This window comes from Brachycentrus maculatus, unplaced genomic scaffold, assembly GCF_059751285.1.
Source record: "Brachycentrus maculatus isolate JH-2025_06_01 unplaced genomic scaffold, ASM5975128v1 h1tg000498l, whole genome shotgun sequence".
Lineage (NCBI taxonomy): Eukaryota > Metazoa > Arthropoda > Insecta > Trichoptera > Brachycentridae > Brachycentrus > Brachycentrus maculatus.
In genome coordinates, this window is record NW_028281244.1 from 16578 (window position 1) to 32173 (window position 15596).

The following is a 15596-nucleotide window of genomic DNA, read 5'->3' on the forward strand; positions in this document are numbered from 1 at the left end:
GTCCGAATCGGATTTGAAAAATGTTCAGTTTTTTTATGATCTCTTAAGCATCGGGTTTTTTTTTCAGCTTCGATTTTTTAAATATTATTTGTAGAAATAAAAAGACTTTGTTTTTTGATCCACTAACATTTTTATTAACAACCAACTACAATAGTTTCGGCAGCAACCTGTTGCTCTCTTCAGGGTTAATTTATTCATAAATGAGTCTTTTTATTTCTCAAAATAATATATCACTGTGATCCACAAAGTTTCAAAATTAAATTGCTTTCAAAATTAAAAATACGTTTTTTTTAGTTTTTCAATTATTTGAGTCAAGATGTTTGCTTATTTTTTTTATATTTATTAAGTATCAGGTTTTTTCAAGTGCAAATTGTTTAGTTTTTTTTTAAATATTATCATTATCGTATGACTCAAGATGTTTGATTTTTTTTTTCATTATTTATTAAGCGTTGGGTTTTTGCAAGTTCGAATTCTTTAGTTTTTTATTGTTTATATCGTATGAGTCAAGATGTTGAGATTTTACTATTTTTTCAAGTGCGAATTGTTAAGTTCTTATTATCTTTATCGTATGAGACAAGATGTTAAGTTTTTTAAATTATTATTATCGTATGAGTCAAGATGTTAAGTTTTCATTAATTATTTATTAAGCATTGGGTTTTTTCAATTGCGAATTTTTTGGCTTTGTTGTAATACTAAGGTACTGGGCTCACTTTCTCTCAGGGCCAATGTAATCAAATTACTAAAAGGAGTTTTAAAAAATTAGCAAGTTTGGTAGATCTTCAAATTTCTGAGGGACATTCAGTCTACCTTCTTTTATGCGTCACTTCCATACATTAGAGTTGAAACTAGGACCAGTTTATCTGAACTCCTTAATTTTATCGATAATGCTAAATTAATATTAAAACAATTTCATTAATTGATTCGGCAGTCACTTTGTGGTGAAATCTATCCATTTTAAATTAATGTTTTACTTAGTAAATACCACTATTTCTTAAAATCCACTGTAACACGTGTTGCGATGCATTCTGCATCATTTTCAAACACCGTGTTACAGTAGATTTTAAGAAATAGTCGTATTTTCTAAGTAAATCATTAATTAAAAATAATATTAAAACATATGAAAAGTAAAAATGTCAGCAAATGAATACAATCATAATATATTTTGTAACTATACTAAATAAATAGATGCAAATAAAATATTTTTTTATGAAAATACACATACTTAGTAGATTTTCCTCAGTCCGACCCTATAAATCTCCCCTCCCCTTCACTCCGCTCCCCCCGCCTGAGTCGTATTTTTCGGATCCTCAGTCAAAGTTCGTTTGCCTATTAACGTTGTGTTTTGATAATATGCCTAAAAATGTATAAAATATGTTTTATTCAATAATAAAAATAAGAATAAATAATACTATAAAGACCTTTAGACAGTTAAAAAGTTTTTACATGGAAGAAATACACTATCGTTTAACATTATGTTGATCAATCTGTGATAATTTTGGACATGAGTGTTACTTTTCGATTTTTAATCAAAATTCGTTTGGTAAATACCACTACATATTTATTTAAATGTATTGTGACACGTGTTTCGATGAATTCCGCATAACTTTCAAACACCGTATGTGACGCTAAGTGTAAAGTATAAACTTTAGACTTTTGTCCTTGGGACGTTGAAGAATGAAGAGAGGGTAGGAGCTGTTTCTCATTTTAAATGATTTACTCATTTAGCATTATTTTATAATCAAAAATACCTATTGGAAAAAGCCTTCAGGTTTTTCATATCGCTCACTCCTTTCAAGAACGTCATAAATCAAAATACTTGATTTTTCAAGAGAACGTTTTATAAAGTTTAAAAATATAATACAATTTATTAACAATAAATATCAAGCCTTTTATCGAACTTTTTACTGTGCAAAAGTTCTTTGTAGATTAAACCTGAAGGTTTTTTCTCTGTTTGAAAAATAACTAGTTTATTTTTAAAAAATAATTAAACAATACCTTTTCTTCAAAATGCAAAAACAACACTTTCTGCCCTGTAGCGGGTAAATATTAAGTTTAAAGTATGCCTCTTTTGCTGGGATATAGCACATTTTCTGGGCATTCCGACGATTTTTGATTTATGACGTTCTTGAAAGGAGTGAGCGATGTTTGAAAAAAAAAGTCTTTAGTCATTGTCAAGTTCACAACATTTTGAGTGTTTCCATATATTGTTCACGAATCTGAATTTTCTCAACTTATGAGTTTTTGTTGAGATTTCAACACAGATAAAGAAGAATATGGAAGTCTGGGTATTTACAGACTTTATGAAATGATAATATATGAGTATATCTGACACATCTCATTTGCATACATGTCTTCAACTCTGTTGAATTATTAATGAAATATTAATATTTACTGATTTACTCTTTGACATCTCATCATAGATGAAGTAGAATATGGAAGTCTGGGCATTTACAGGGCTTACGACCGTCATAGGCTTGAGATTAAGTGATCACTTTATACAACTGTAACATTCATAAATTCTACCCATGAATGACAAACCATTTATGTGTTAATTTTAAACACAGATTGTTTGAGTCTACTAAGTTGAATTTTATTAATAAAAACACATACAATTTTATATTGTGACAATTTTTTCGGCTAGTTACGGCATTATGAAACGAACGTCTAATCGTTTGATTTAAAATTAATACATTAATTTAAATAATGGAGTTCTACAAATTAAACCCCAAATCAATAAATAAATTGAAAACCACACTACTAAATTTTTGGAACTCAGACTAGAATTATTGATCAAACTCGTGACATGTGAGTTCACAACAGCTATCTATGTTGGAATAGGAAAAGCTTTTACTAAGCAAAGACTTTTCCTATTTGTATATTTATTACTTATTAAAATTATTTTATTACTTTTTAATTACTTATTAAATTTATTTGTCCGCCTCCGTAGTGTAATGGTCAGCACGCTCGGCTACCGTTCTGGAGGTCCCGGGTTCGATTCCCACGGGGGGTAAAATAAATATTGGTAATTTTTTCACTGTAATATTTATTCAAAATTACCATGGACTGGTACCTACCTGAAGCGGAGGGCTGATCACCTTTCCTTCATGTATAAACGATCAAGATAACACTGTTTATATGACACAGTGCCCTATGCACCATTTGAGTGCGGATAAGGGTTTTATATATATTATATATAAAAATTGAATTTTTTTTTGTTTCCAGCTATGAAGAATGAAGCTTGCAGTAATGAGAAATTTGGTGAGTGGTCGTTTTACATTATATTACATATTTATTTGAATACCTAACTGGGCAAAAAAATGTATTTTTTCGAACAAACGCAGTTTCATTCCATACACCTATAATACATATATGGTATAACTGACACTTTGTTTTACATCAGTTTATGAAGTATGTTCATATCTTTTTTTAGCATTAATTAGTCTCGAGGAAGAAGGTGTTTTACTTGGATAATTCCAAGTTATTACTTAGTTTTTCATCACTGTTTCAATAAGATAATAATAAGCATTAATTAATCTTGAGGCAGAATCAGTTTTCTTCAAAATAACTTTGTTTTACATCACTTTACAAAGTAGATAGTTTTTAGCACTAATTATTCTTGAGGAAGAAGGTGTTTGCTTCGAAATTACTTTTTATTACATCACTTTATTCTTTTTTTATCGGCAAAGCACCCTTAATTGAGTGATACATGACATCACTTTATTAAGTGGATAGTTTTTGGCATTAAATTGTCTTAGAGATGAAGTTTTGCTTAAAAATCGGTCGGCATTATTTTGTTAAAATAAAACTTTTAAAAATGTTAATTTTTTTAAATGGAAATGCACAAAACCGCTGCTTTTTACATGACTTAAATATTTGTTTATCTTATTTGAAACATTAAACCATTATTTCATTTATCTTAAATTATATATTTAAAAAAGTATTAAGTGAAGGATCATTTTTTTATCCTTAAATCCAATGAATTTCAGGCTTCAAATATAACTCTATACCTAGTTGACTTAGAGTAATGGTTCATTCACTTTTTTCTGCAGATTTGTTAGAGTTTTATGAATGGATTGAAAGAAGTAATATTTTTCCCACGACGTTAATGCTTCATTGCTTTTGGGTTTGCGGTCAAATTATTGCCCTTAGCTATATTAATCTGTAATACGTCCTTCCTGCCTAAACGCCTGCTCAGAATCGATGTGGTCAAAATCCTATTTTGTCTACAATATAAAATACTAGCGTCAGCAGCATAAAATAGTGAGGCTTTAAACCAATCCAAAATAATATTTTACACGATGAACGTTTCTAAATGAAACGGTTTTTTTGATAACAGATTACCATACGTATGATTAAATAACATTTTTAGGTTGTTGTAGTTTTCCTAATTATAATCTTTTACTACAACATTTTGAGTGTGTACAAATCTGGATTATCTCCAATTAAAGAAGTTATTTTTCATATTACTTTTTGACATCTCAACAAAGATGAAGAAAAATATGGATTGGGGTATTTACGGCGATTACGACTGTCATAGGCTGGTTTAAGTGATCACTTTACACACGTGTAACATTTGCCAATTTTACCCATGATTGACAAGCAAACTACTAAAAATTTTCTAACTTCTAATTAAATTTATGAATTTGGAAACCAACTATTTGAATCAAATAGAATTTCACAAGAGACATCTATTATGACATATGAGAAGCTTTTAATGAAGCAGAAACTCTTTAATTTTTTATTTTTACAACATTTTGAGTGTGTCCAAATACTTGTTCACAATTTGATATAATTTGATCAATTAATTTATTTACAACATTTTGAGGGTGTCCAAATACTTGTTTACAAATCTGGATTATCTCCATTAGGAGTTTTTTTTTAAATATTTTTTTGGATATTGACCATTTTGAAACTAGAAACACGTCAGATTAAGTTTACTAACAAGCTAGAAGTGGATTTGGTTGTTATTTCCATGTTGGAGAATATTACGAATACTAACATCGTTTCTCAAGAAATGTAAAAAGCATCAGACAAACATATTTAAATACATACAACATAAAATTTAAATTGATAAACTATTTCAAATAATTGAAAGTGTCCAGGTAAGGAGTCAGAATGATCGGCGGGTGTGTATGAGGAGATGCATAAGTGTGGAAGAGGTTAATATCGTTTTAAAGGCAGATGAGTGTGGCGTGTTATTCTCTCTGCCTACCCCTGCCGGGAAGCGGTGTGATGATAAGTTGATTATTAAGTAAGTTACATTATAAAAATACAATCAAATGCAATTGTAATTGTTTTCGTAAATTGCGTTTAACGAACGATTCATAGCAATATTTTGAGTGTGTCCAAATGCTTGTTCACAAATCTGGGTTTTCTCCAATTATAAGAGGTATTTTCCATATTATTTTTTGACATCTCTCAGATGAAGAAGAATATAAAAATCTGGGCATTTACGGGTCATAGGACGAAAGACGTTTGTAAGCCCCGTAAATGCCCAGACTTCTATATTTTTCTTCATCTATGTTGCGAACCTATATGTCCGCCTCCGCAGTTTAATGGTCAGCACGCTCGGCTACCTTTCTGGGGGTCCCGGGTTCGATGCCCGGGGGCAAATAATTATATTTTTTCACTCTTATATTTATTCAATATTACCCTGGACTGGTACCTGAAGCGGAGGGCTGATCACCTTTCCTTCGTATGTTAACGATCAAGATAACACTGCGTTTATATGATGCAGTGCTTTATGCACCATTGGGGTGCGAATAAGGTTTTGATGTTGAGATGTCAAAAAATAACGATTCACAACGCTTAAGCGACATTAATATATTACATATTTTAAATAATAGTCAGAAGGCATTACACCTCGAAATCTAATCTTCGTTATAAAGCATTAATTTCTAAAAATAGGCAACGTAAGTTCACTTAGCAGGAGTCGACCCTGTGACCCACGAGTGTAAGATAAACGAGACTGGTGGGTTTTTTCTTGGTCGTTTTTTTTTTGCATTCATTACACCTGTATGGGAATAAATCTCTACCGGTATTCCGACTTGCTTCTTAATATTTATAATAACTTAAACACTATGTTGGCGAGAATCATTCGTGCTCAGAACTGCAGACTACTAAGTCTAATTTTAATTTTCTTATTTTATTATTTATTATTTTCCACGTCCGTAATTTAATGGTCAGAGTAATATTCTTTAAAAAAAACAGATCTGCAGATCTTATATAAGAAAAATGAAAAATAAGATAAAATGACCACTTAAGACTCCCAAATGTCAGGTCCATGCAAATAGGTGTCTCAGCTCTTCAGATGAGGTACCTATGAAATATATTGATAAATCATCCGTAGATGCATATAGATTGATAACGCATTTTTAACGATTGTTGCGCGGCATGATCGATAATCCTGTAATTTCCGGAGCATTGGTCTGTATGTTCCCGATAGTCAGCTAAGACAGCGTCGACATAAATTGTTTCACATTCCTATATACAGGACCAACCTACTGATGGTTATGCCTGAAGGAAGAGCTACCGCTATACTGAACAATATCACGCCGGATATTGATCTGCTCCATGTGTCTGAGGGGGTATACCGATGAGAGATTCATCAACAACTTTAAAAAAGGACTTTTTACTTACTTTGTAATTGATGTTTTTAATATATACGATTTAAATGTTAGTTTCTTTATGTATTCATGGACAAATTGATTTGATTTGATTTTATGTAATAAATAGTAAAAATGGTTGAGCTGTTATAAGATCCGACTTATTCCCGTTTGCCTATGAGCGTAATAGACATGTGTTGGGTGAAATGTTTATCGATATATCAATCGGTATTCGTCGGGATTTATATTCATAAAACCGTGAATGAACTTTGAAAGAGCAATTTTACCTTCTTCGGATAATTGTATTTTTTTTAAAAATATTTGTAAATAACATTTTTTTAATATTTCAATTTCAAATCATTACCATCCGCTATTGAAATATTCTATGTATGTATTTTTAATATTTAAAGCATTTACTTTGTGATTTTAGTCATTTTAATAAAAATGATAGTAATTTCGGTATATAACCACTGACCAAAAAGGTTGTCTCACGGTGAGTCGTAAACTAATATTACTAACATTTTTGTAAAAAAAAGGAAATATCATATCAGTTCATACTCTAACGTAAAAAATAATTAAATGATGTAATCTCCGAAAAGTTGAAGTCCTAGTTGTCCACCCCTGCTTGAGTTCAAGCAGCTACTGGCCCAGCCTCCGGTGACAGGTGATTTGCTGAAACAGGGGTCGTAAAATAATGAAACGTCCAAAAAAAAGCAATGTTTTTTTATTTCGTAATATAAACGCCACACCCGCAACACGCACTCCAATCCTTTCTATTTATTATTGATATAAATGGACTGATTATTTGCGCACCTACAATAAAGTCTTTAAAACCAAATTTGTTTTTTTTGATACCTTGAAGCTCATACCAGACAAATATCACATGGTAATTTCTGAAAATTTTCCGAAGCGGGGGACTGATCACCTTTCCTTCGTATGTTAACGATCAAGATAACACTGCATTTATATAATGTGCACCATTGAATTGACTTCTCGACAAGAAAGTAAAATATGAGTATTTTTAATGAGTGAACCTTTTAAAATGTTGAAATCAACGAAACTCTAGTTACGTTGAGTCTAGACTCAAATGGCAAGGGGTAAGACATGTTGCAAGACAAGACCCCACAAGAAAGACCCCTAAAATTTTAATATGGTAACCTTGGGATAGTCAAAGAGGCGTCGGAAAACCCCAAAAAATATGGTCCGACGACATTGCCGTTGTGGGGGGTAAAAACTAGCTGTAATCAGCAGCAGATCGAAAAAAAATGGAAGGATACGGAAGAGGCCTATATCCAATAGTGGACAGAAGGCTTAAGAAGAAGAATATAAAGTAGTGCTATGATCTTTCAACTCTTTTTCACACCAAATGGTGTATAGAGCACTGCACTCGAATAATGCAGTGTGATATTATTTGACAATTACATACATAAAAGCAAGACGGACAAAAACTTAAAATATGGAGATGGAAAATACTATCAAACAATTTAATAACTAAAAATATCAAATAATATCACAAACTATGAAATTATTATTTCATGAAAATTCCTGCCCTTATCGTAAACGAAACTCTTAAAAAGACAAGCCCTTGAAGTTTTAAATCATGAACTATTGGATATTTTTACGGCCCTGAGTTGACTACCCCTCACTGTCTTGAAAGTTGAAGCACATCGATAGGTAAGCGTAGAGGCCGCTCGCAAGCCGACGGTCGGTGACCCCTGCCCCGAGCCGCTCCTGGAATATTTTTTATCGGAACAAACATATCAGCCGCCAGAGGCGCGCAACTGATTGTATCAATTCTTGCCCAAACATAACATTTCTTCTTCTTCTTCTCCGTCTTACTTTTTCGAACTCCTACATATATGTATCAATAATCTCGTGATACTTTTCGTGTGTATGATATATGTAGGAGTTCCTAAAATTAAAGAAGTGTGGTAAATGTTTTGGAACTCTTACATATGTATATATAACATATATAACATATAACAAGTATTTGTACACACTAAAAATGTTTGTAAATTACCAACATTGCCGAATTCGGCTGTCCAAACTTGAAACACAGTAAGGGTGAATTTTTTTTTTAGTACGTTTTTTTGCATTTTTGGACTAAGTAGAATCTACTTAGTCCAAAAATGCAAAAAAAAACGTACTACGAAAAAATTGTCCCTTACTGTGTTTTGAGTTTGGACAGCCGAATTGCTTCTAAGTAATGATGCCAGCTAGTCATCGCACGAGCTACACGCGGTTCACTTCAGGTAATATTGGTTCGATATTTTTTTGCTCTCTTGTAACACTTTTTCTTATAAAGCTCATCAGTCGTGATCTTCCATTCACACTACACTACAAGTCACCTGTTTTGCAACTTGAATTGTTACTTTTGCGCCACGATCCACATACGTAGGTCCAGTTCCCAAAAAGTGGACATGTGCTAAACTTGCTGTGGGTCGTCGCGTCGCTAAAACATACTACCTAACTAACCATCACATCTCTTCCCACAGCGGTAGGCAGAGAGAATATAACGCTCCACCAATCTGTCTTTGCAAAAAAAGGTCGCCTCTTACACATTCATGCATCTCCTTATACAAACCCGCCGATTACTTCGACTCCTGACCCGGCCGCTTTCAAGTATTTAACATACGTGATTGTGCCAAGTTTTCCTCGGTCTTCCTCTACTTTTTTTTCAACTACATTTGCCTAATAAATTTGTTAAACCGTTCTTTCCTCACTCATACGTTCCACATGTGCGACTCAACACACCTGACCAATTTCAAGAGTTTGAAATGCTTGATCATGCGAAGACTTCCTCTGCCTCACATAACAATTACCAATCACATTTGCCTCATAAATATGTTTCACTATTCTTTCTCCAGTCATTCGATTCACATGCCTAAACCATCTCAACACATGTTTCTTAAGGCCCAATATGATAAATCACAACTTTAACCTGTTTTCTTTAACCCCAGGTAACATATGACGTAATTGAATTTTTTGCTTAATAACCATTTTTGTATTGTAGAAATAAGCTTTTATTCGAAATAAATATATGGTATTGAAATTATTTTTTAAGTTATGAAAGGAAGGGGTTAAAAAATGAAAACAATATTTTTTTAATATACTGTAGAAAAAAGTCAAATTCCAATATATATATATATATATATATATATATATATATATATATATATATATATATATATATATATATATATATATATATATATATATATATATATATATATATATATATATATATATATATATATATATATATATATATATATATATATATATATATATATATATATATATATATAGAAATTAAATCTGCGAGTTCCCCCTCTTAATTTTAAGGAAAATGCATATCTCAGTCTTGCAATCATTCCTTATATCATATCTATCATACATTGTTGTACAATATCTATTTGAAAAATTGTCGACTGACCACTGACCAGCCCTTGGTCGCGGTGATCAATTTCAGAGACGTCTCTTGTTGGAAAAATTCACGGAGTACATGTCCATAAGGAGACCGGAGCGACACAAAAAGCTCGCCGCCCGGCCGCGCCGAGTCGCGCAGCCGTAACCTTTGCTGACCGGTCGAGCGGGTTGCGGCCGCGCTCCCATTTTTTGCCCCGGGCTGGCGGTCGCTATATAAAGCAGTGGATGGCGTGGGTATGTGCTCCTGGTACCTCGATCTGGAAGCCGCACCTGCGCTAGGGTGGTATCATCACCCCACTTGGCTTGATATTTCTAGTAAGCATGGGACTTTGTATTGACTTACATGCCCCGCTGACAGTGATAAAAACCTTGAAAGACACTCATTTTTCATAGCTCCATAGCAGTGTATGGCTTGGGTACGTGCTCCTGGTACCTCGATCTGGAAGCCACACCTGCACTAGGGTGGTATCATCACCCCTCTTGGTTTGATATTTCTAGTAGGCAAAGGAGTTTGTATTGACTTACATGCCCCGCTGACAGTTATAGGAACCTTGAAAGACACTCATTTTTAACAACATTTTTTATTGTGTCCGAATACTTGTTGACAAATCTGGATTATCTCCAATTAAAAGAGTTATTTATCTTAAAACAAATTGACATCTCAACATGACTTACATGCCCCGCTGACAGTGATAACGACCTTGAAAGACACTAATTTTCAACAACATTTTTGAGTGTACAAATCTGAATTATCTCCAATTATAGGAGTTATTTAAAGCATCATTTTTTTGACATCTCAACATAGATGAAGAAGAATATAAAAGTCTGGGCATTTACGGTGCGTACTTATTATCATATAGTCTTTGTGGAATGAATTAAAAGTTTTGGAGCTATGAAAAATGAGTGTCTTTTTAAGTCCCTATCACTGTCAGCTGGGTATGTAAGTTATTTCAAACTAGCGTGTACTCCTAAGCCAAGTAATTCATCAATAAACTAAGATTTTCATTCTCAAATCCTTATCCGCACCCGATGGTGCATAGGGCACTGCATCATATAATTGCAGTGTTATCTTGATCCTTAACACATGAAGGAAAGGTGATCAGCCCTCCGCTTCAAGTACCAATCCTGGGTAATATTAATATGTTTTAATAAATAGCTTCATTTACGTCATATACCATATATACCCGTCGTATGAATTATGTTCTTGGATCAAAACTGCGCTTCAGTTACCAGTCCAGGATGATATTGCATAAATATTATAGTGAAAAGATTACTATTGTAGTGAAATAGCAAATATTTATTTTATCACACCCCCCCTGGAAACGAACCCGGTACCTCCAGTACGGTAGCCGAGCGTGCCAACCATTACACTACGGAGGTGAACAATTAAGATTTAGGGGAAAGGAACTTAGGCGACGCCAGCCCTTATGTTTTAACTACTGCCCCACGGTGCCATCGCGCCTTTAAGTCTCAAGAAAAAGAACCTGCATACAATGTATCGAGTCGGAGTTATGAACACATCACTCGTGGACAGTGTAATTTATCCACTGGACTACCGGGTGACGTAGGAGACGGCCGAGAAAATGAGAACAAGAGAGGAAGTCGGGGTTTACTGGATAGAGAGGGTTAATTATAAAATATCTATTGTAATCAATTGCAATGTAAAATCAAAGACAACATTTTGAGTATGTCCAAATACTTGTTCATAGATCTGGATTATCTCGAATTTTATGAGAGTTATTTTCATATTATTTAAACATAGATGAAGAATGTTTAATTTTAATGTACAGACTTCCATATTCTTTTTCATCTATGTTGAGATGTCAAAAAATAATATGAAATCAAAGACATGGGTAAATTTAGATGGTTAAAAAAAATAAAACAAATATATATATTTATTGTACATATATATATATATATATATATATATATATATATATATATATATATATATATATATATATATATATATATATATATATATATATATATATATATATCTATATATATATATATATATACATATATATATATATATATATATATATATATATATATATATATATATATATATATATAATATATATATATATATATATATATGTATATATATATATATATATATATATATATATATATATATATATATATATATATATATATATATATATATATATATATATATATATATATATATATATATATATATATATAAATATATATGTATATATATTTATATTTACACAGATGCAAAGGAATGCATTTTCTCCCTGTTTGTGATGTTTATGGTTGACCCGAGACAACCCAATACTTTTTGGATTTTCCTGACAGAGCATGTTTGAGATAAGCCCCCTCAGGCATTCTATCAGCAGTTTTCTTTCAGTGAAAAGTGAAAAGCAAAATTACCCGTTTTTTTTTCATTTTTAGATACTTACTAGAGCTAACATTACAAAATTGTTACATTTCAACTTCAAGTATTGACAATGAAAGCAACATTTAACAATATTTACATTTTTTCCGTTTTTAAATAACAATTTCATATGGTGTACAAAATACATATCACCGGTGCACGCGGAAGTTTTTTAGTACCGCAAGAGCGCTTGTGCACTACACGGAATTTTACTGTACGGCAGTCCGGTCAGCATGCCAAAACGGATGATTGGCTTGGATTGGATTGTGTTTTTGGCCGTCTTTCTTCGGGTTGGTGCGCTTGATCGGTGCGGCACTTGATCACGCTAAACTGTCGTAGTCGCTTTTATTTGAAAAAACCGGACTACAAGACATTGAAAGCTGTCCCACCGCATGCCCAGATCTGATACAGAAGCATCTAGGCTCTCTGACAGATCTGCTCTTGTTAAACATTTTTTTTAAAAACTAAGTTGCGAAATGTATTGAAAATGTGAAACAATATAAAATTGTATCCCGATTTTACTGTGAACTTACATTTAAAAGCTTTCAATATACCTGTCACTGCCAATTTAAACAAATACAAGTTTGAAGATTGTAAGTCCATCACCAAATTTTCTAGAAGTACCCCAGTGTAGGCAGTGAAAGGGATTAGTGTTTATTTCAATTAGTCAGCTGCCAGACAGTAAAATTGTAGTGCACAAACGCTGTATGGTAAGGGTTAAAAAAAGTTTTCATTAACTGCTCCCTTTATGTAATACACCCCGCATTCCCCAACAAGGTTACCAGTGCGCAGTGCCCTCGAGGGCTATGGTTCACCTCCCTCCCCCCACCCTTTTTTCCCTCTCCCCACCCCTTCGCAACCCGCTCGCTGCCTTACAATAACAATAATTACACACAACCCGAGACGTTTGCGACACGGTACCAATGTGGACCACTTGCTACCTGCATCCATTGTCTTTCAAATTAATTAGATACCAATCAAAATACTTCGCAATGTATTTCAGTCGGGATATCGGTTATTGTTTAGTTCGCTCACTAACAATTGATAAAATTGCTAAGATTGATTACCTTATTTATTGATTTGGCGTTTAATTTGTAGAACACCATTTTAATTTATGTATTAAATGTTAAATAGAACACAGATTATCTAGTCTACTACTAATTGTTTAAAAAACACATAGAAATCAATGTTATGACAGTTATTTCGCCTGGTTATAACATTCGTTTGAAAATGTCATACCTAGGCGAAACAATTGTCACAATTTTGATTTTTATGTGTTTTTAACAATAAAATACATCTGTGTTTGATATAAAATTCAATACATAAATTGATTACCTTGCCTAACGTAATATAAGAGTACAATACAACTTACGTAGTCAAAGTCCGCCTCCATAGTCAGCACGTTTGGCTACCGTGCTGGAGGTATAGGGTTCGATTCCCAGGGAGCGGGGTCAAATAAATAATAGTTATTAACCCCGACAGGTATCCTATGACTTGAAGAAAAAGAATATACAGTATCTACTCAATGAATTAGGGCCACCCATTATTTTTTTGAATACTCTGAAATCTTTTGGATTATTATATTTATTTTACATAAATACTTTAAGTTTTCTATTGACATCTAATGTCATGTGTATTACCTTCAATAATATGTAAAATATACCTGGATTTTTTAAGCCTTTACAAAATTTCAAACCCTTTTTCTGAGAAAGGTCCCTAATTAGCACAGGTAGACTGAGAGTTGAAAGTTCAAAAAATAGTCCTATCTCATTTATTAGTGAAGTTTCTTGAGTTCTGGTTGTTGTTTTGTTCAGAGAGGTTATATAGTTATCGTGTCTTGTGAAAAAAACTTAATTTTTAATTTTAGTTCATAAAGTATAAATTTTTTTTGCAAACACAAGTGTTTTTTTTGAAAAGGCAAAATGGGAAAAAGTAAAGACATTTCTGAGGAAAAAAAGTCTAGTGTTATAGTGATACTGAAATTAGGAATACTATCTAATAGAGAAATTTCAAAACAAGAAAACGTTTCTCGTCAAACAGTGGACAGAATTTCAAAATCAATAAAAAATCAGTCACCCGCCACCAGCAATCGGCGAAAGAACTGTCGTAGGATTAGAAAAACAACACCGAGGACTGATCGAAAAATCGTTCAAAGTGCCTTAGAAAACCGTAGTGCATCAGCAAAAACATTAAAAATAAAATTGGAAGAAGAGGGTTTAAATATATCGGTATCAACACTGAGGCGACGTCTTTGCGAAGTAAATCTGAAATGCAGGCGCCCTGTAAAAGTACCAAAATTGACACCACGAATGAAAGCGGATCGATTAAAATGGGCCAGGCTACATCGAAATTACTCGGTGGATGATTGGAAAAAGGTATTTATTGAAATTTAATTTTCAACATATCATTTTAGTAAATAAACTTATATATTTGAATTAAACTTAAATTTTCATTATTTTTCAGGTCATCTTTAGTGATGAGTGCCGGTTAGAAGCCGTGACAGAGAGCCGTCGATTCGTCAGGAGAACACCAATGGAACGTTACAATGAGGCATGTGTGGTAAAAGTTATCAAACACCCCCCTGCAACAATGATATGGTCATGTATTATTAACAATTTACCTGGGCCGTTGTTTTTCGTGGAAGGAACAATGAACCAAAATTCCCATAAGCAGGTCCTCGAACGAATTTTATTGCCCTTCTACCATACACTCGACCCAACAGAAGGTCCATACACCTTCATGCAGGATGGGGCACCTTGCCACCGGGCTAAATCAATAATAAAATTTTTGTCTAACAAAAATCTGCCTTTGCTCCCCTGACCTGGAAATTCTCCGGACCTTAATCCTATGGAAAACGTATGGAGCATGTTAAAAAATAAGGTATACTCATTTCCAAATCCGACAGAAGACTGTCTAAAAAAAAATATTCAAAAAATTTGGTCAGAAGACGAAGAAATAAAAAACATGATAAAACAGTGCATTTTAAGTATGCCAAAAAGAATTGAGGCAGTTATTTCTGCCAAAGGTGGAAATACTAAATACTAACTATATTTATATGAAAATATATGCATTATTTAAGCGTAATAAAGTGTTCATGTGTAAATAAAATTCAATGTTGTTTAATTCAAGGTTTTCTCTGAGTTATTCCTGAT

The 15596-nt window shown here is 32.7% G+C and overlaps 1 protein-coding gene and 1 long non-coding RNA gene across 3 annotated transcripts in view; both read left to right on the plus strand.

Moving 5' to 3' along the window:
• The first annotated feature begins 1374 nt into the window (after positions 1-1374).
• Positions 1375-15596, plus strand: part of LOC148301934 (uncharacterized) — a 204780-nt gene continuing 190558 nt past the window's right edge. The window contains exons 1-2 of one of the 2 annotated variants that reach the window (XM_088272469.1): positions 1375-1685; positions 3223-3258. In XM_088272469.1, the coding sequence (XP_088128595.1) occupies positions 3225-3258 (34 nt within the window). In that variant the 5' untranslated portion in view covers positions 1375-1685; positions 3223-3224. The remainder of the gene's footprint in view (positions 1686-3222; positions 3259-15596) is intronic. The other variant, XM_088272468.1, reaches the window with a different exon arrangement.
• Positions 13960-15094, plus strand: LOC148301935 (uncharacterized). The gene is made up of 2 exons (XR_015838725.1): positions 13960-14819; positions 14908-15094. It is a non-coding gene; the product is annotated as an uncharacterized LOC148301935 (long non-coding RNA).